The sequence below is a fragment of the Lepisma saccharinum genome, chromosome 1, assembly GCF_977018435.1.
Source record: "Lepisma saccharinum chromosome 1, izLepSacc3.1, whole genome shotgun sequence".
Lineage (NCBI taxonomy): Eukaryota > Metazoa > Arthropoda > Insecta > Zygentoma > Lepismatidae > Lepisma > Lepisma saccharinum.
Genome location: NC_139229.1, coordinates 178588246 through 178611003, shown reverse-complemented (window position 1 = coordinate 178611003; position 22758 = coordinate 178588246). Strand labels below are relative to the sequence as shown.

The window sequence follows — 22758 nt, the reverse complement described above, 5'->3', positions numbered from 1 at the left end:
TACCCTGGCAAGGAAATTAATCTGAAATATATAAAGAATTGAATAATTATAGAAGGAAATTATATAATATCCAATTTACGAAAAGTAAATTCCTGATTAATATTTTATGCATATTATTATAATTAGTAGTGATCATAAATCTTCTTTGATACTGTCATTCAAAGCCGCATGATCCCAATGTAATCCTTGCATTCCAATAAGTTCGGCAGAAAAAAACTCTTGATTATACGTTCAACAAATGCTAAACATATTGACTGTACAGCGTACAATACATCGTATCGTCGCAAAGAGTTCTTAACATCTAACAATACTGTGATTACATTACTTTTAAAATTATGACACATGCTTCATTTTTCATAAAGATGTTTAACCCGCTTCCTGAAGTACATGACGTAACAGGAATCCTGCATAAAAAAAAACAACTTCTTCACCCTGCTCCAATAATTGCGGGGTACAAGCCAAACTGATAAAATTCTGAGATAAACACTTCAATGTATTTGGTTTGACAATCAGCTCTCGATCCTGTCTGTTATCTTATCAGGCTTTCTACGATCTGTGTTCTGGTAACAGTTTTAACGATTTTCCTAGGCATTGCTCTCTACCAGGTGCCATTTGTGTATTGTAAATTGTTTTGAATTATCAAGAATAACAAATGCATTCAGGAACATGTTCTCTCGCTGTTCTTGCTCTATTAATGTGTGCTTTTGGAGTTCGCGGTCAAGCTGATAAATATAGACGTAAGTAAAGCATACGTAGCTGTTAACTGAACCGACTTGTCTTTGTATTGAATGATATCTTTCTTCTGTGTTATTTGTCGTTCACAAAAAAGACGCATGGAGGAATTGACAATTTAGAGCAACGGTTTTAGCCTTACATTTACCATTCATACCCTATGAATTTATTTTGTTGTTGCGGATCCCCAGTGCTTAATTCAATATCTGAATTCCTGAAGTGTATCAAATATTTATTTGCAACCTTTTTTCAAGTACTCGGGATCGTCAAGGAGGGCATGGCGTTCCCGGATCACAGGTTAAGAACAGCTGATTTGGAAAGGGGTTAATATACTAGTAATTTTGGGCGTCTTTACAGGCATGTCTCTTCCCCCCCCCCCCTGGGGGGGGAATGGAAAATGTATTTTTTATTATACCTTTCTTTGAGTATGTATTTATTTTCCCTATTTTTTCTCTACATTTTAGTTTCTTTTCTGTCAAGAATGTCCTTCTGCTTTGTTTTCTTCTTTACTCTCTCTCTCTCTCTCTCTCTCTCTCTCTCTCTCCATCTTCAGAATATATTATCTCTCTCTTTCTGTTACTTACTTTCCCTCTCTCTCTCAGACTTCTTTGCTCTCTTTCTCTTTCTCACTTGAAACATCGATTATCTCTCTCTCTCTCTCATATGTGCTCTTTCTTCCTTACTCGAGCCCCTTTTTTTTTCTCTTTCCTCAAGCTTCCGTTCTCTCTCTTGCAGATTTTTATCCCACTTTAGAAAATTGGATTTTAGTCCATTATTTCTTTAAAACATTGCATCTCCGCCATCTGTAACCAAGTAATGTGCAAATAATAAAAATAAGGGAATAAATAGTACACCTCATAAATCGAATTGTCAAATTTCATCCACTGGAGGGAAATTATTTGTGTTTTTAGATTGATCATGCCGGAAGATGCACAGGCAGCCATTGCGCTCCGAATAGCATTGCTGACGTAATTCCCTCCCTCCTTCTCCACTTACCTTCGATATCTCACACGAGTTAAAATAAAAACAGGAAAATTTTGCATTGATAAGATAGAAAGATATACGATAAAACCCAGCTTTCTTCACGGTCTGTCTTTGTGTTTGGACTTTCATAAGTTCCATTTAATCATGTATCATTATCGACGCGAGTAGACGACGTAGGATGGACGAAGTACAAACCAATGGAATTCCAAGGCAGATTTCTGGAATGTTAACAGTGCCTTCAAAATTAGGCTTAAGAGACGACAGCGAACGTGATGTTTTTAAATTGAGACGAGATAGACGTTAATACTTTTGTATCAATTATTTCAAAACTCTAGACCATAGTTTCTCAACCTATGGGCCGCGACCCACTGCTGGGTCCCGAGAAAGCGTTTGATGGGTCGCGAAGTCGGGCTCAAAAATGTATTTACTGTGTCTTAAAAACCTATTACATTTAAATTAGTAAGATATATTGTTTTAACTATTTAAATTCAACCCCTGTTGTACATAATTTAAACTCTACATTTCTCTTATTCGAGCTCTACCATTGCTTCTTTCCGGCATCTCTTTGATGTACAGAGCATTCCCTGACATTCGCTACGAGACTCGGCGGCAAGTGGCCCGGCATCAGCGCTTGTCTTTCCCGGTGAACGGGTCCGCGACAGTCACTTATATTAAACCTCGTAAAAAAGTTTAGAGTAACATGGTCAGTGGAAAGTGGAAAGAAAAATGGGGAAATAAAGTATACAAAGACAATCCGCACACCATCCGTGAGTTAAAAGAGAGTATTGTACGAAAAATTGGGAGAATTACAGTAGACGAACTTGCACGTGTAAGTGCCAATGTCCTTCGGAGATGTCAGGAATGTGTTGCAGCAGAGGGGCATCATTTTTAACACCTTTTGTAGTCAAGGTTAGTACACAATATGAAAACTGTAATTTTAATAGCCGACTCTAGCGACTGTCGCGGACCCGTTCACCGGGAAAGACAAGCTCTGATGCCGTACAGCTTGCCGCCGAGTCTCGTAGCGAATGTCAGGGAATGCTCTGTATAACTCCAGGGAATCGGATATCTGTCGTTTTCGTTTTGGTCACAGCAATGAGTTCTTAATTATATGTGTGTCACATGCATGTCGACTTAAGAGCCCGTATCACCGCTGGTGACGATACCTAAAAAATAGGTTCTTGCGTCGACCTTCTGTGCTCGAACAGTCAAGTGTGTGGCATTTAAATTTTACTGAGTTAAAGATCAAATATGAAGTTAGTTATGTCGCGCAGCCTTTTTCTAAATATATTATTTATTACGTAGTTTTCCTGATCTCAATTTCGTAAAATTCACTTGCTCGCCAATTGTATGTAATAACTTAAATCAACATTTTAAAGCGCAAGAAAGCTTCAACTGTTCTTCTACAGCAAAGAAATGAAACTGATCTTACATAATTTTCTTTAGAATGCCTGTAGTTTGTCGACGTACAGAGCAATGTATGTAAATTTTAACTTCGACTTTTCTAAGCTGGTCGCGCTAGCCGTTTCCCCCTCTGTACCGCTCGCGCTCAACCCCGACCCCCACTCTCCACCGCCGTCCCTCTTTTCTTTCACAATCGGCCAGTCTTCCAAGAAAACCGCATGCTGAGAGCTAGGAAAAGAAAAAAGAATGCAGGGAAAGGTTTTGGGGGAGAATCAATGGTTTGGGCGATACTTATCAACAGATCTTCACTACGCTATAACCTAATACTAAATCACGATGGGGTTGTAGTGCAATGACAACAGTGAAGAACGGGGGATTTCCCCAGTATATTGTTCACAAATGGGAAGGGCTGGTTGCACAGACTCAAGTACACCTTTACAAAAGGTTTGCCTGCAAAAGAAAAATTGTGCCAAATTATAACTTCTTTTTTTTGTGAGAACACGAAAGTCCATTACCAAGGGATTTTTTTTTAGGGGGAAGGTGACTTTACTCAAAGTTTTTAGGTAAATATTGTGTAAATTCTATCTGGTGGTGGATTATCAACCAGCCACGCAAATGAATGACTTTTTAGCTGTCGATCATAAATAAGTTCAATGAACGTTCATTGTCAGTTTGAGATATTTCTGAGGGTCAATGGTAAAAAATACTTGATGATCTGTTATGGAAATAGTGCTATTTTTAAATATTTTGAACGTCCGTTCAATTTAATTTCGAATGTGACTCCTTTCATGATTTGTAAGTAGGGGGATAAAATATATTTACTTAATACTTTACTGCGTTATTTTATCACCAATTACATTTATATTACAGTCACACCCAAAGCAATCACAACATAAGATAGTTCTGTGTCATCATATACAAAAATACTTGTAGGCATAGGTCTTATGTAAAATAAAATACATTAATTATATGTTGTTTTTTCTTTTCCAAAGACATTATTTAGTGGAATAATATGACAGACTTACTATTGATAATGACCATACAATACACACCATAAAAAAATTTCACTTTCAACTTTCTGGGGCAGGCCACCGTCGGGGAGTGGTTAGCACATCGCGCTACGACGCCAGGGGTCCCGGGTTCGAATTCCGGCTTGGCCGCGGATGTTTGTGAGTGTCCATTCATCAATTTCATCATATCATCACTCATTCCCATCTTCGCAAATTGGCCAAAAGTGGCACAAAAAGCGAAGTAAAATAAAGCAAATCAATCAACTTTCTGGATATACGACAAATAACACTATTTCTGTATAAGGAATTTTAGGCGTGCTCAGATCCTCCGATTATCGGGAGCAAGGGCCTTGATAAAAGTTTAGCTGACGAAATAAAGCCCTCATTCCATCTCAGTGTTTTATTACATTGATGGGAACAAAACAGGTCGTGTGTGTCCCGACCCACCTAAAATCACTTTATTAGATGAATTTCAACTTCAGTGGCACCATTGTTCTCTGCTGGCGCTTTATTTTCCATCTCTGTCGTTCAAAGACTAATGTACGTTTAAACGTGGTTTAGTACCGCAAATTCAAAAGAACTACACATAATTTATTCATGTGCAATATATGGGCAATTTAATCTGCAGACACATACAGATAATACAACTAAAGAATAAAATATGTGGAGGTGTTAATAAGAAATTTGCTAGTGGGAGAGTCCAATTACATAGGAAGTAATACACTACCCTTTCCTTACGTAGTTACTTGGAACTTTCGTAGGTTTGAAAATAGTATTAACTTTTATTTCTATAAAAGCATAATGTTGTTTAAGAACGGTTATTAGATTCCTCTGCACTAAATTTCTAAGTGAGACTATTAAGGGGCAACTTCTCCCTCCCCCCCCATTTACTCACCGTATGCAAAGAGTGTGAATACTTTTTTGCTGAAATGGGAAAATGAACCACAGCAAGAAACTAATAAAATACGTCTGTTTTTATGAACAGCTGCAGAATTATCTACAAACTTGTTGAAATTCACAGTTTTGCTAGCTTGTACTCATTGGACGAAATACATACAACCAGGGACGGCGCTACAAGGAGGTTAGGGGGGATGAAACCCCAACAACAGATGTAAGCTCCCTTTAGCCCAAGATTTTTATAGTACGGTAACGGTAGACGCCTTGCGATCGAAAATTAAAGAAGTAGAAGCTATCTTACGTAATATTTTCCATTATAAAACTTCCCTTAGGGCAAGGCCATTGCAATGTTCAAGTACATTTCCTGCTTTTATAAGATCGCAAGATTAATACAACGTATTGTACGTAAAATCGTGGTTGGAGATGACAGCTGCAGATCTGCATGGATCAACAACGGACATTGATTATTTAATACGTACTAAGTAATTGTTAAATGACAAGTCTCCAAACTTGCCAAAAAAATTTACAGATACTCTGCTGCCTATCTGGTAGGTGGATGTGTTCAGTGGCTTTGGGATTGCTGTTTGGTTGTTGGAGGGTCAAACGATGATGATAATACGATGCCTACGAAGCTAAATGTTAACAATTATTATCCTATGTAAATCATGTCACTATTTTTGGAACGAGCGTTAAAAATTAATTTTTATAAGTTGGAGGATGTTACCAATTGTATTGTGAAGGTAACACTGAGAGAACAAATTCACCTACACTAGGAGACAAAAGCATTGACTATCAATATCATTGACATAAATCAACGGATACAGTTGCAGCTCTCGCACTGGGCACTTGTGATTAGTAGTGAAAATAACTACCAATAGTTTTATGTGTGTTTCACATCTGATTTTTCTCTATGGAATTGAAATTGGCCTCCGTGATGGAGTTGTTAGCACATCCGGGAGTTCGAATCCTGGCATGGATGCTCTTTGTGAGTGTCCGTTCATCAGTCTCATCATATAATTCATCCTCAGGCGGAGCACAAAGCACGACGCCTTAGGTTGTAAGACACGTTTTTATTACGTTAAGAAAAGAAAGAACATCAAAATCATCTCATCTAGGGTAATCCACCAACTGCATAAAACACAAAAGAATGTCTTCCGCCTGTTCTGCACATCTGTCGCAACAGGCTGAATAGCTATGCACTACTACAAAACATCATTATTTCCCTAGTTTACAGCACCATACAGGAGAGATATCCTGCTACTTGATGTTATAAACTATTCCATATAGTTGGTCATAGGCGTGCGCACGGGCGGGGGGGGGGGGGGGGAATTGCCACCTAATCACGGACGTTCAAAGATTTTTCCACAAAGGGACAAGAAAGGTATTTTTTTCATGGGGCATATTACCCCGATACTAGTGCTGTCCCCTCAAAAAACACCACTTGAATTTGAAATTATCGCATTCCTGCGTCCCCATTACATAATAATTAATGTAAATTACTATGACTGAAATCTAAATATACTTGTGAAATATATACTTTTAGGTTGACCTTCGTTTTCGAGGTGTGGTCATCTTTGCCCCCTTCCAGACGTTCCATGCCCCTATATTATTATACTTTCACCTAGAAATTTAGTGGAGAGCAATATTGTCGCTGTTATTAAACAATATTACACTCTAAAAGGAAAAATCGCAACCACAAGGGGACAGGGGGGCATTGCCTTATGCCTTTTTCCAACCTTGAACGGAAATCAATTATAAGGGGGGGGGGGGTAAGAGAAGTAAAAGAAAACAAGACTAGCAGAATCTACCGTGCGTCCATTTCGATCTGCAGCCGAGAGATCGGGAGAAGCGTGGCGGGCGGCGCTGACGGAGAAGCCGACATTTGCGGCCTGTAATGCCCGCTTATTTTTATAGACATATGCAGACATTTATATAAATATTGCAAAACGATCACTAACCTGTGTTATAACACGCAAAAGTTCTTCTGTAATTCATCCAAGTTCTGCTCTTATATACACAAATAAATACGCTATAGAAACGATGTTAAGAGCCACAGATAAAAAAGCATTTTAATCATGGTTTTGATCAGTAACGTCCTGCTTAAGTTTATATCCTTGAAAGAGTTTTGTGGCGATGGGAATCGTTTGGAGGTTTCGAATGTGCAACACTGTATCAGGATTACACTGCAGACGAAACCGATAAAAGTGAATGGTTTTCGTGAGCTTCCTCGCAATCCGAAATATCCGAGCTCGAGTTTTTTGTTCCTTCGCGACTAGATGAAGACAGAGTTGTAAATATAGTGGCGAGCAATGTAAACCAAGAGCGTGTTAATTTCGTACTGTGCGCAAGAGTGTTATTCTTGGTTACTTGCAGTTACTTGTTTGTGTTATTGTAGTGTGTATGTGTGACGTGTCAGTGAGACGATTGGAATGCCAGTCGCAAGATTCACGTTAGAACAAAGATTTTTTTATGTATGACACGTACCTACGTGAAAACAAACTCGTGTAGAGACGTGTGTAGGTAATTTGTACAGAAATTCCCATGTGTTTCAACTCCACACAGAGATACGGTTAGATATCTTGTCCTTAAATTACGAGAAACTGTATCGTTAAATTTTAAAACACCTAAGCAAAAACGACGGATTCTAACCGAAGCAAAACTCGATGATATTGGTGCAGCGTTAGAACGTTCTCCAAACAAACCTCTACGCCGTGTTTCACAAGAGGTGGGCGTGTCAAAATCATCGGCACATACAGTCACTAAGCTACTAAAATTAAAACCATACTCTTATAACACAGGTTAGTGCTCGTTTTGCAATATTTATATAAATGTCTGCATATGTCCATAAAAATAAGCGGGCATTTCAGGCCGCAAATGTCGGCATCTCCGTCAGTGCCGCCCGCCACGCTTCTCCCGATCTCTCGGCTGCAGATCGAAATGGACGCACGGTACTAGTAGCAGGACAAAAGGATACTCAAGACGGAATTAGTTTTCACGTCCATCTTTCATTATTTCTTCCAGACGGTCAGGATCACTTGCAGGGGGTTACAGAGGGACAATTGTCCCCTCCACTTTAAATTTTATACAAAAAAAAAAAATACATTTCGTTAAATTTTCTTTCTCGCTTCGCTCGCGGTACCTGCTTTTCTTGCAGTCTTGTCAACTTCCGAGCCGTAGCTAGGAAGTAGCGGAGTTGGCCCTGGGCGCCGAACAATCTGATTGAGAAAAATTGTAAAAGAGAATGCCATGCCGTCCCATGAAATTTTTTGCGCCCTATTAAATCAATCCTGTTTTCAACTTTCAAAAGTTTGGATCGAAAAATTTTCTTGCTCGCTTCGCTCGCTATCTCTTTTCTCCAATACATTGTAAATTACCAGAGAGAAAGTAAGAACAAATAATTAATTCAGACAGTTGCTGCTATAACAGTTTGGTTTGGAGGAAAACGAGCGCTCACATTTCAGAGACAATCTATATATTTTTTGCTGTTGGTTTGATAAGGGGCGGATGAATATATTACGTAATGTATTTAAATAATATGTTAATACCTAGGTATATATATATATATATATATATATATATATATATATATATATATATAATATACACGCGTGCGAGCGCACACACACACACACACACACATATATCACATCAATGCAAAAACTAAAACAGTGAGAAAATAAGATTTTTCTTTCCCGATCTGACTGAATTTTCAAGGTTTTTGCCCCCCCCCCTTATCAGAGGGTCTGCGCACGCCTATGATGTTGGTACCTTCTTCTAATAATAAAAACAAATTAAAATAACAGTAATATTAAATTAATAATTAAAATATTAATTAATATTGTTATTACATGAATGGGAAAAAGACGGCATAAGAATATCCATTATCTAGCTCATGAATAGTTCAGATCGCTTCAATTTGTATAAAAACAACTGCCCTGGCAAGGTGATTGTGAAACAAATAAGGAATTGAATATTTATTGAATAACGAAAAAGGATGTTAGATCCATTTGACGAAAAGAAAAGCTCTTAATTTAATATTTAAGCATATTACTTAAGTAGTGCTGTGCATAAATCTTATTTGATATAGTCATCCAAAGTTGTTTGACCCCAATGTAATCCTTCCCTTAGAATATGTTTGACGGAAATACACCTCTCTCGATTATACGACAGATGCTAAACAAAACAAGCATATTTACATTATTTAATTTTAGTACTTCGTAAGTCTCTCTTGGAAGATTCGGATCCCCTAAATAGTCCTTGGCTCTATTACATGTAAGTTGTATTGCGATGTTCGTCAATGTGTGTTTTTCTTCTTTCAGACACTCGGAACAAGTTTTGTCTTGTCCCAGGAAACATGTCGGGTTTATAAACGGTGGGGGCTGGAAAGAAAGGTCCGTTATGGTCAGACTCTGTCCTGCATGAATGGGGGGAGAGTAGCGGACAGGGAACCTTGTGGTCTGCTTCTTTCGACAGAGCAACCCTCCTTCGAAGGGGGAAATGGAATCAATATTGGTAAGACTAGGAACAATAAATGACATCTGTCCGCTGCTTTTTTCGAGCGACGCTGATACGGGCTCTTAAGGTGTCGCTTGATATTTCCGAAAGTATGGGTGTGTGTATATGCGGTTGCCATAGATGAAAATTACATATTTACTTTTCTAGAATGAAGTATGTGAAAATTGTTTAAGCAAGCGAAAAACAGGGCTTGTTAAAGTACTCGATGGCAGCAAAAATATGATTATAAACTGGGTGTCCAGGGGTCCCGGGTTCGAATCCCGGCCTGGGCATGGATGTTTTTGAGTGTCCATTCATCAATTGCATCATATCATCACTCATCCCCATCTTCGCAAATTAGCCAAAAGTGGCACAAAAAGCGAAGTAAAAATAAAGCAAATCCAATAAATCAATCAGTAAACTGGGTGCACACCATTACAAGTAATTCTGCCGGCGCCCATGCTTATGGGTCGCGGACTGATAAAGGTGGAGAACCACTGATCTGGAAAAACGAATAAGGTCAAGAGTTTTCACTCCAGACCAAGAGGAAAACGAAATTGGAGCTTAGTTCAGATGACCGAGAACTGTACAGGTTTTCTCATTCACCAGTCTCATCTAAATTTCCTCTCAGTCGTGAAAGTATAAGAGAAGCATTGGGGATCCTTCAAACCGAAGCGACACACGACACCTGTCACTTGCAAACAAACCTTCAGAAATAAATGCAATCTGTCCTACCGAAGTGATACAACCTGCATGTGACCTTTGCCTCTTGCGTGTCGCTCAATATTGTGCATCGTGTGTCAGTAGGTGAAACCCAACGTTCTAGGCCGGTCTTTTGACCTACTTTTCGCCTTACGATATTTTACTATAAGGCTGTCTCCCCTTACGATATTTTTCTGTAAGGCTAGACCGGTCCTTTGACCTACTTTTCGCCTTACGACATTTTACTATAAGGCTGTCTCCCCTTACGATATTTTTCTGTAAGCTTAGTTCTAGAGCGGTTTTTTGACCTACTTTTTGTGTAGACCCAAATGGAGAATTCAACGCCCGAAAATGGAGCTCGGTGGAGCTCGCAGTGTTACCAACTCCTCACTCGAAAAAATCACCAGGGTTTTTGTTTTTGGGTATAACCTAACCTAAAGCAAGGAGGTGGCAACCTTGCTTGAGGTATTTTCTCACAGTGTTGCCAACTCCTCACTCGAAAAAAAATCACCAAGGTTTTTTTTGGGTCTAACGTAACCTAAAGCAAGGAGGTGGCAATTTTGCTTGAGGCTTGCCTTACAGTGCATAAAGCAAGGTTGCCAACCCACTGGTACTTTTGCCATAGCCTTTTACAAGAAAAAAAAAAAGAGAAAGGGAAGAGTTAAACAACCGACAGCTTACCCACAGCCTTTTTTGCTCTAACCTAACCTAAAGCAAGGAGCTGGCAACTTTGCTTGTGCAATCAACCCGGTCGACCGCCCTCAAGTGGAGATAAGCGTTGCCAACTCCTCACTCGAAAAAAAAATCACCAAGGTTTTTTTGGTCTAACCTAACCTAAAGCAAGGAGGTGGCAATTTTGCTTGTGCAATCAACCCGGTTGACCGCCCTCAAGTAAAGATCAGCGTTGCCAACCTACATATACTAAACAAGGAGAGCGGGCACTGCCGTAAAAGAGAGAGAGAGAGATGGGTGGATGGTAATATAGTATGTGTGTGCGTGTGTGCGTATAATATGTAGCATTATTAACTAGAGTGTGTTGGCAATTTACTTGCAACTAAAAAAATAGAGATGCCAACGTTGGTGTAAGATGAAGAGAGAGAGAGAGAGAGAGAGAGATTTATGGCTGGCAACAGTAACGAGCGAATGTGCCATATCGTAATTTTCCAACTCCGTATATCGTGACCTTTGTAAACCCCTCTCGGGGGAAACACGATGTGTTATACACACGCGCGCGCGCGCCTGTATTGTGACGCAAACAAACAAACAAAATAATAATTGTTGTCTTTTAGGATACCTGGCCCCTATAACCTCGCGAGGGTGCGTGGTGCCCAACACAGTTCTAATGGCCGCGGCTAACAAAGCCATGCCTTTGTAGAGTTTCATGGGTTTTTTTTTTCCTCCCACCCCCTTAATTTGTTTAAGAAATTCGATTTGATCCTAAAAAACACTCTGCATCCTATTGGAGTGCTTTGGATGTGTTTTTAGATTAAAAATTTTGTAATTGGGGAATGTAGAAAAGCTATTCTTGCTTGTTGGCGATATTTGTTAAAACTGCTCTGTGACCCTCTCGTTCTTCACGTCGTAGGCGAAGGACTTCTCTGCAATCAGGATGACACTGCATAGGGTATCCTCGGGCAAGGCATCGTGGAACTCGCAGACGACCTTGATGTTGGTTCGATCGTTGACCACAACCTTCTTCCTCTTAGATGTGTTGATGACGAACATCGGCCTCCGTGCTTTGAATTCGCTGGGCGTGTAGTACATGTCCACGCTTCCCTCGGTCACGCGTTTGTAAGCTGTGTAAGCTTCGTAAAGTTTGAGGTAATCGTTTTTGGTCACGTCGAGGTTGTAATTCTCGCGCGGGAACACTTCGTTGCGTCCATTCTTCAGATAAACGTTCTTGATCTTGCAGTCGTCGAACTTGCTGGAATCTTTTTCCTGATTCTTGTCCCTCCCGGTCTGAAAGAGCACTACGACGAAATCTGGCATGTCGAACTGTATGTTGTTGAACTGCGTCGTCACGTCGAATTCCATGTGACTTCCCGACACCATCTTCTGCACGCACTGGTAACCGTGAAAGTGAATCGGCACCTGCGGACTTTTCAAGATCTCCGCTTTGTACTTGAGGGCGTAGTTCGTTTCGTATTCCACCACCGGCATTCTCAATTCCATGCTTTGGATGACGCACTTGGCTGCTTCGGGTAGAGTGTTGGCTATCGGCGTGGTGCCGTCCGGACCCAAAGTAGCGTATCGCATCAGTGCGTCGTTGTCGTTGGCCGCTCTTCGAAACGTGATCCTCAGTCCTCCCTTCCACATGATCTCCTTGTAGTCCGAGAAGAATCCTGGAAGCAGACGCATGGGAAAGAGCACCGTGTGACTTGTCGTCGATATTTTGGTTCCTGCTTCGAATCCCCCGGCCTGATAGTATGGTGCGTCCGTTTTGGATAATTTCAATGTTCCCACTGCCGTCGACGTGATGCCTGGATAATCTATTCTGTCGATGACGATGTTGTGTTTCCTCACCTCCACCTGCGAGAACAGGTGAGGCACGAAGTTGTCCACGAGTATCAAGTTTGCTGCTGCGGGAAACGCGTCTCCGCTTTCCTTCTTCACCACATCGAATTGAAGGTAGAGGTCCGCTCTGTGAGGATGAATGAACCCATCGCCTACGTCCACGTCGTATTCGATCTCCCTGTTCGCTTCGTTCAGATTGGCGAACGTGCGACGGTTGGGAGGGAAAGACTGCAATTCGTAACTTTCGATTTGCTCCATTTTACATGTATGGTTATTTATTATACGTTGATCTCCACGATGGCCGTCGTAGTGGCACCTGCGAAATCCACCACGTCTCCTTTCTCGTTCGTCACCACCAACTCTATGTCGTCTATGCGGTTGCGACATACTGGAAAATAGATCGGCGAAGAGGGCGTGTAGATGATCGGTTCCATGAACTCGGAACTTGGTTTGAACGTGGCTATGATTCCCGTCTGCTTGTGACTTCCTAACAATCCATCCGAAGATTTCGTGATCATGCCCTCCGCCACGTTACAGTGCACGTTCAGAGTCTCTATGGCCAAGAATTTAGGAATGTTGACTGCCGTGTGCTTGATGCCAGCTTCGAGTTTGGTGTCATTCTCGAAACCTAAAAGTTCTCCCATGGTGCCCAGGTCCACGGTCTCCGTAGCGGATAGGATTTCCACTCTGTGCGTGACCGAATTTTGAGAAAGGTATGTGCCTTTGGGTAATTGAGCTTGCAAAGTGGAAAGATTGTATTGTCCTGGCGTGACGACGATGTGTTCGCTTCCTACGCTAATTTTGTTGTTGTGCTGCGTAACGTTGGGTATGAGGTACATGCTGTAGAATGCACGCAGAGCCACGGATTTAGGATAGACGATGTCGTCGTGCAGCGTGAGTTTCAAGATGGAAGATTCGCTCGTGAGATGAAACACGCCCATCGTGTTTCAGATTCCACAATGCTTTCTGAAAATGTTCCACTGAGGGGTTATTTATTTTAGACATGTATGCGAGAACGGAAAGGCATAGGTGGCCGCAGTTAACATCGGTGAAACCCTGGATGCGTTTGTCATTGTAGTAGAGGTTGGCAACGCTGAGATACTTCACCAACCTGGCAGGTGGTGTGCCACCGAACGAATCGAAAACAAATGCATTGTTATCGTCAATTTTGAGGTAGCATATCCAATGTGTACCAGGATTTTTGTAACTGTCCAGGTTGACCACGCCATACTCCTTTTTCTTCACAGCAGAGGGTAGAGAATCGGACATGAAAACACCCCTGAAGTGTTTGATTTGTAACGGTCCGATCAGAGATTCAATATCGAAGTTGGACAGGGCTTCTTCTTTTTTTTATATTTCTTCAAAGCATCGAGGTTGCTTTTTTGTTTTTTGGTTATACCTTTCCCCTTCTTCTCCATAGCCAGGTTGTGACGTTTCTGTTCTTCCAACTCTGCCTTGTTCTTCTTCGAGTCGATGACGGTTTTCGCGATGGCGGCACTTCCACCGGCCAAACTTCCAACGGCCCCCAATGCTGCCAGGATGGCCGGGATGCTGAATATGAAACCTCCGATCTTTTGCTGTTTCCGCGAACGCTGCAATCTTTTCAATTGAGGTGTGCTGAGCAGCAATTTCATTCCGTGTCCTTTCGACAAGCAAGAACGTTTCTTCTCGCGTTGTTTCTTGGTGAGTAACCCATCGAGGGCACCTAGATTTTTTAGATTCGAATATGGTATCTGGTACACGACACCCTTGGGCTTCATGTTGATGCTCTATGTGTTATTTTCACGGTATGTTATTTATATATATATTCTGAGATTTTTTTGTGTAGTTTTTTACGGTATGTTATTTATATATTTTCAAGGCCTCGCAGTCGTTACACAAATTCTATTACGTGCTTTGTTTTCTTGCCAAGAAGTTCCTTTGTCCCCTTGTACACGATTCGAGTTTTGTTCTCGATTAAAATAGATAGCTTCTCATCCGATAACATGTTAGCATATCGATCTGGTAAAAATAGACTGTATTGTGCGTTGAGCAACAGGCGTACCTTAGGACCATACTGGGTAGAAACGATTGAACCGGAAGTTATCGTGTAAGATTTGTCGACTTCCAATTCCCGAATTTTTACATACTCAAATGACAAATTTAGCATTTGTTTTAATGCTTGGAGCTCACTTATTTTTTCAGTCGTCATATCAAAAAATTTCAGAGTGTTAGAGAGAAATTTAATTGTTTTTCACGATGTGTGTTATTTATATATACCGAAGATTATTTTTTTTCACGATGTGTGTTATTTATATATCAAGTTTTTTTGACACGTATATATATTATTATTTTTTTAACAGAGGAAGAAAGTTCGTGCTTCGGAAAACGCGAGGATGTGCGTAGTGATATCTTCCTTCTCCTGCATAGACTTGTACCAATCATCAGTATACCGTCTTCTTCCCTGCATCGCCTCGTTAAGTTCGTCCGACCTCTCTTCCAATTTTTCCCCTGCAGCCGAAAGCAGAATGTTGAGATCACCACACCTCAGGCCGCTGATCTCCCGAAGATGGTCCTTGAGAACCATTTCACAAGGGATGCGAAATTCCGGCGTCGTTCTTGCCATGATTAGAAGTTTATTAACATCTCCGTTTACTATCTTTTTGAATATTTTAGATAGTAGTTCGGGTGGCAAATCAGTTATGCAAGCCATGTTGTTTTTTACGGTATGTTATTTATATACCCCACCCCAATTTTTGTTTCGTGTTCATGGCGATGGTGGTGCCTAGTGCGGCGACCCGTTCACCCAGCTATGCGTCTCTGCTCACGAACCTTTCGAAAGCTGCGTGCTCTAACTTTCTGTCTGCTTCGTGACGTGCGTCCAGATCCGTCTGCGTGGTGTTGTAGGCGATGTCGTGATCTTTGCATGCGGCGTCCAACGGATTCACACCCTTGTCTCCTCTCTCCAATCTTTTCTCGAGTTTGGTACCCGGTCCGCAGTACTGGTAGCCAGGTAAATGCATCTCGAAAGGTAACTTGTTGATGATGTCGTTTACGAGTCCCTTTCCTTCGGCCACGTTCCAAAATTTAGGAGGCAGTGTGTTGATGATTTTGACCAGGTAACCTATGCCCTTGTCATCGTTCACGATGAAGTTGGAAAGTTTCGTGCTGATCATGTCCACGATGCCAACCTTCTCGTTGTAGAAATTACGGTTGCCTGCATTCTCTTCGCCGGCTATCACCAACAATCGGTCCACGAGTTTCCTAACGTCGTCCACCCAAACGAATTCTTTGGGTAACGTGTTGTAGCGTTTGACGCCGCTGCCTGTTTTGACCTGGTTCCAAATCGGTTTGATGAGATTCCTGTACTTCTCGCCGCTGCTCGATTTCACCCTATTCTGCGAGGCGTCGTTGTTCTGGTACAAGGCATCCGTCATGATCAGAATTTCCTTGTAACTCTGGTAATCTTCGTCGGTATAATCTTTTGGCTGCTTTTTGGCAACAAGTTCCCACAGTCCTACCGTACCCGGATACCTGTTCCAACTATCCTTGTCGCCTAAATTGACTTTAATGTCGTTGCCTTCAAAGCTCACCTTCGATTTCCCAATCTTCCACACCACACCGCCGCCTTCGCTGGTTTCCATGCTGGGATACAATCCGAACACTTCATCCTTGTCGAATTTCCCCGTGCTCAGGTAGTCTCGTGCCAAAGGTCCCAACTCGATTTTATCCGAAGACGTGCTGCCTATGGCTCGACGTCGTGCCGGTGCATCCTTAAGTTCGAACGGCGTCGAAGGAATGCTTGAAATGGGCGTGGGTACGGCGTAACTTTTAGCTGCAAGCGGTACGAGTTCATTAATCAAATTTTTATTTTGTTCCGTGACACTTTTAATTTCTTTACCTAGACTGCTGATGGCATCGATCACAGGTTGATCCTGACGTTTCTTCTCTTCGTAGAATCCGCGATTTTCGGATTTCCAACCTTTGAAGCGTTTCGCAAGGTAATCGCGAAGCTTGAGATTTTCGTCTTCGATTTTTCGTTTCGTCATGACGTTATTTATATACGTCGTTTCTCACAACGTTGCAACGTTTAGAAAATCGTTGATTTTGTTTCTGTATTTTCCGTCGTTGGGTTTTCTCGTCATGTCGATCGTCGCGAATCCGAAATCGTCACCGTTCCAGCAAGTAGAGCAGCAGCGTTCCGAAAATTGATTGTAGTTCATGTCCCCGCCTACGTAGTCATCGTACGCGTGCTTGAGGTTGGTGTGATCTTGACGAAACAAACATATGAAATTAGCATTGTCGCGTACTAACTGTTTTGGAATTTTGGAAAACGTTTGAGCTAGGTAGAAGCAATCCATTCCTTTGTGACGACCTTGCGTGAAAAAGTTGCGAATTTCATTTTGATTTTCCAGGATGGCGTCGTCGAACACAACGACTGAATTTTCACGACAATCGTCGAGCGGTTTTATTTCCGAGGCGAACGTTGCAATGTCCAGACCATCGTACAGTTTCATCAGTTGCTGGTATTTGGATTGCTCCAAACTTTTCGAGAACACGTACAGGTGCCTGTTCTTCCAATTTAACCAATTCGGTGCGAGGAGAAAATTGTCCACGAGCAGTGTCGTTTTCCCACACCCCGAAGGACCTACGATCAGACAGCGGATGCTGTCGGGAAGCAACTTGCCGTTCTTTTTTTTTCTCGTTTGACTTTCCGGATCCGGTAGACGCTTCACCACGTTCCACGTACTCACAAGATCACTTCGTCCGCGTCGATCCAACTCTTTTCCGGAAGTCCCAGCCATTTGACAAACAGTTTGTCACCTTTCCTACGCAATACTTTCTCGATGAGGTACGTGTCGGGGTGTTTCGTTTTAGAGAGTTCCTCTTCGTAAAATCTTCCTTTCAAAATCTCGCCGCCACTATCTTTTATTATATACGTGTGTCGGTTTCCAGGTAAAACTCGAACCACGGTAAAGAGTTCCGTGCTCCAATTTTTTGTGAATCCCTTCTCGAAGGTGCGTTTGAATTTGCTGATCCTCACCTGGTCTCCAATTTTGTATTTAGCTTTTTTTGTCGTGGGTGTGTACTTTGGACAGTAAACTGTAGAAATTAAACGCTGCTCGTCGGACTTGGTAACGTCGGCTGGCTTCATGCCTATCGTTCTGTGTACCGTATCATTATAGGTGTCGACGAGTTCCGGCAGGATGTCGACCCATTTGTAATTTCCCCGAAGCGTGAATCGTTTCCACATGTGTGTTTTCAAGCTTCGATTGAATCTTTCCACGATGCTGGCTTTGATGTGACTGAAGCTCGAATAATGTCGAATCTTGTGTTTTTGAATAAACTTTTGGAATACGGCGTTGTAAAATTCTTTACCGTTGTCCGTTTGCAGAAACCGTGGTCGTCTGCCGCCGCTTTCGCGAAAAATTGTCTTGAATGCTTCCGTGACGCATGTCCCTGTTTTGGCTTTCAAAGGTAGAGCCCATGCGAATTTCGAAAACGTGTCTATGACGGTGAGGAGGTACTTGTTGCCCTTGTTCAATTTATGCACGTTTTTCAAATTGCCGCTACTCATCTCCACGAGGTCACTTTGCCAGAGGTCGTCGATGCCCTTGGTTACCACAGCCAAACGTTCGTAGTTACGGCGTGCAGGTTTATGCAATTCTTCGACGATGGCTTGCCTAGACATTTTTTTAGAGATTACGTTTCAAGAGAAGCACAAGCGTGATGGGATTCAAAGAGGGTGGCACTTCGCTCGTGTTTTGAATGATCAGCTTATCGCCGGCACTCACGTCGAAAACGGTAAGATCTTCGTCTTCGTGTATTTCATATATGTTGCGCGTTTCGTTCCAACGTGCCAGAGGAATGTTTCCAGCTTTCTGGACACCACGATTCGATATCAAAGTCATGGTGGGAACGCTAGCTTTTCTACCGTGAGACCAGTACGAAAATTCGTTTATCTGAATCGTGCCATCGAGGAGAAACTTGTAGTACGGATGATAAGGATGCAACATGTACAGTTTGTTACCTTCGACGAACGTGGAGATTCTTTGTTGATTGGGAATGCTGTTGATTTCGATGGCTTGCAGAGAATGCAGTTTAGCGAATTTAGTGTCGATGCTAACGAGGTTGCTGTGAAGCTGACCCAGTGTGTTTTGTACGGGCACCAAATGTTCGACTATGGTATCCGTTACGGTAGAAAATGACGGTTTGATTTTCACTTCCACGTTCAACTGCTTGTAGCTTTCGTTGAGTTCTTGCAACTTGGCACCGAAAGAAGCCAGCGTTGATTCCTGCGTTGATTCCAGCACTCCAACTTGATCTCTGATGTTGACGACAATGTTCTGAAGGTTCTCGATTTGATTCAATTTCGAGCTCTTCTCGGTAAGATCGTTCACGATGATTCGCATGTCTGTAAACTGCGTGTGAAGGTCGGCGACGCTCTGCGAAGTGGGCAGCGTCGACACCAGCGAAGCAAGTTCGTCTCGAATCTGTTCCACGTTCGCCGTTTCCGTTTCCAATCGTTTCAGCATACGTGATATGTTCCTTTTCAAAGCGTGTAATTCTTTGGAGGTGGGGAGATTGGCCACTTTACTCTCGAGATCGCTCAACGAACTTTTGATGTCACTCGAATCGGATAGTGCCGTCACCGCCGTTTTCAATTTTTCCAAATCTTCGCTCGAAGGCACGCTTGTTCGTAACGATTCCAAGTCACCCTGTATGTTGTCCAGTACGTGATGAAAATGAGCGAGATTCGTTTCGACGTTCAAATTTTCCAAATATTGAATCTTCTGCTGAACTGTGCTTAACGTGTCCTGAATACTCGTCAACACACTTGCTTCAGCGTGAATATTTTTAATTTCTTCGTTGATCAATTCCAGAGACGCCTGAAGCGTAGCGATGGTGGTTTGAATGTGTTCGAAATCTTGATAAGCCTCCAGTTGAATTTTTATGTTCGCGACGCTTTTACCGATGACCTGCAATTCGTCCGACGATGGTAGGTTCGTCATTGTATCTTCCAAAGTCTGCAACTTGGATTTAATTTCTTCCAACGTGCTGGTGAATTCTTCTTGTAATTTGGAAACGACGACGTGCAAGCGTTCTGCGTCTATATCGTTCACGACGGTTTGAAGTTCAGAGAAATTCTTTTCGATTGCGGAAGTTCGTTCTTCGATTTCGAGTTTCAATTTTTCCAAATCTTCATTTTTCGATTGAAATTGCTGTAATTTGGCCAAATCATTTTGAAGCGAATCCACGCTCAACTGTATATTTTGAACGTTGTCGTAAGATGGTACGTCGACATAATTTTTTATCAGCGTCTTCAGTTCGGAATCGATTTTCAGAATGGGATCGAGACATTGCGTTTGGAGCGTAGCGATTTCCGACTCTAAACTTTTGTTTAAGGTTTCCTGCAAAGCGATCAAATCGCTCCTCAACTTCTTAACTCGAACATCCAACATGAGAATCTCTTCTGCGTGGTCTACACGCTTGGTGTTGCCGAAAATGTCGTTAGGCATTTTTGGTTAACGGTTATTTATAATAGGATAGACGATTCGTAATTCTACGAAGAGAGGAATGAGTTTGTCGTAATCTCCGAGGAGTTCCATGTAAAGGTAATCTCCTGCAGACACATCGTACGTAATGTTAGAAAGCATCTTGTCGTGCTTGATTCGAAAAATGTTCTTGCCGCTAGATATTTTGATTTCGCCTGCGTTTTCCGGATTCACGGCGATTTGAAGTTTCCCACCGATCGGAATTTCGTAAAAATGTAAATTGTTATTAAAAACATAAAATATCTTGCCCACGTCCTCATCCAATTTCGTCCAAATGCTGTTGAGGTGAATGATCAACAGACCGTTGAGTTTAGTTAATACGGAAGGTAGAAATTCATGATCTGTCGTCGTGCGGTGTACAGTCTCCATTGTTTGCTTTCGGAAACCAAAGAGATTCATGTTGGTTATTTAAGAAAAAATTGAGAACGTATCTAATATAAATAACACCACAAAAAAAATGTGCAATTTTTAGTAACCATCTTTTTTTCTTAGCAAAAGAATGGAGAAGAAGGAAGCAAAACGTGCATGCGACCAATGTGGGAAATATATATCCATTTCTAACTTGAGAAGACATCGGAAGGATGTGCATGGCAAAGGATCAAGTAAGAGAGAGCTCGATGTTGACGATCAAGCGCCACGAAAGAAGCAGAAGAGTGCCGGCGAAAGTATTCGAAATATTTTAACCGAGGAGACTTTCCGATCTGAAGAAACATCTGATCTAAACAACTTTTTTCGCTCGGTCAAAAGCAAGTTAATTTCGTCTATCACCGAAGCTTTGTTGCAATGCTCGTTGAAAATCCACCTCATCGTTTCCGTCATTTACGAAAACGTAAAAAAAGAGCGAGAAACTTTCCATCATTACACTGGTGTAAAGAGCCTCCACGCCGCCGGCGTCGATGAGGTGGATGCCATTTGCAACCAGATGATTGACGCTTTGTTGAACAAGCACGAGACTTTCCAAAAACGTGGATCGGGTTGGACACTTTGCGGTTCGCCTCACACTTTAACTTTGAAGGTGGCACGATACAACCCGATGGGAGCATCCAGCTACATCAATTTGCCCCCGGAAATAGCCAGTAAGAAAGCCATCATCAACATTCAAAATGAGGATAACAGATGCTTTTTGTGGTGCATCATTGCCGATCATCACCCAGCCGATAATAAGAAACATCGTTTATACCACTACAACAAGCCAGAATATCTCTCAGAATTTGAAAAACCTATGGCTGGCATTAATTACCCCGTAAATCTACGAGACATTAGTAAATTTGAGGCACAGTACAAGACAGATAAAAACGAAAATATAGCAGTACACATCTTCGGATTAGACAAAAACAACACCATCTACGTTCTCAGACACAGCAACATTAAAAGTAATCGTGTCATCAGATTACTCCTGATCGAAGATGATGATAATTATCATTACTGTCTAATTCAGAATCTTCCAAAATTAACAAGAAGTCAAATTACCACAGATCACCATAAAATTGGAGTATGCGACAGATGCCTGAGTATATTCTACGGTCAAGGAAAAAAGAATGCTGATGAAGAACTCCGAGATCATCATGAAATGTGTAGTAAACATTCGGCTACGACTATCAAAATGCCTTCTCGAGACATGACATTTTCCAACTACACCGCATTACTCTGGCATCCCGTGGTGATATGCGCCGACTTTGAAAGTTTCCAACTTCCACTCGCCACATGCGAACCAAATCCCAGCGTATCGAGCACCACCGAAATTCTACATCACGAAGCCTGCGCTTTTGGATTGATGGTCAACAACACAGGCGATGTTATTTTACATCGTGGCAATGATGCTCCACAAATATTCCTTCAAACCTTGAAGCAGATGGCCATACAATTCGCTCCTCCACTAAGAGAAGACAAAGCAATGGAGCCTCTTACCCAGGAAGAGAAGGAAGCATACGACCTTGCCTCTCAGTGTGATGTGTGCGAAAGTAACTTCACCCTCGAAAATGTCAAAGTTCGCCACCACAATCATCACACGGGAAAATATGTGGCCCCCCTGTGTAACAACTGTAATCTACAAATCAAAAAACCGAATTTTATTCCAGTATTCATTCACAATTTGGAGGGCTACGACGCCAAAATCTTCATAAAGGAGATGGGATGCGACGCTCAACCCATTAGCGTCATAGCTCGCACCAACGAGAAATTCATTTCATTCAGCAAGAAGGTGGACGTTGGAAATGGCAATCGCGTAGAAATTCGCTTCTTGGACTCCTACAACTTTCTGTCTTCGAGTTTGGCGACACTCGCGTCTCAACTCACCGACGATGATTTGATCGCCACCAGGAAATGTTTCGGCGACCAACATTTAGCACTGTTGAGACGCAAGGGTGTTTACCCGTACGAATACATGACGGATGCTTCCAAATTCTCAGAAACATCATTACCACCGAGAGAAGCATTCTACAGTCGTCTTAGCGACACCTGTTGCAGCGAAGAGGACTACCATCATG

General features: G+C 41.9%; 1 protein-coding gene across 1 annotated transcript in view; it reads left to right on the top strand.

Annotated features, from left to right (window-relative positions):
* Positions 1 to 548: 548 nt before the first annotated feature.
* Positions 549 to 22758, top strand: part of LOC146004572 (uncharacterized) — a 40221-nt gene continuing 18011 nt past the window's right edge. Inside the window, exon 1 of the mRNA XM_083143447.1 lies at positions 549 to 737. Within this exon, the coding sequence (XP_082999573.1) occupies positions 653 to 737 (85 nt within the window). The 5' untranslated portion in view covers positions 549 to 652. The remainder of the gene's footprint in view (positions 738 to 22758) is intronic.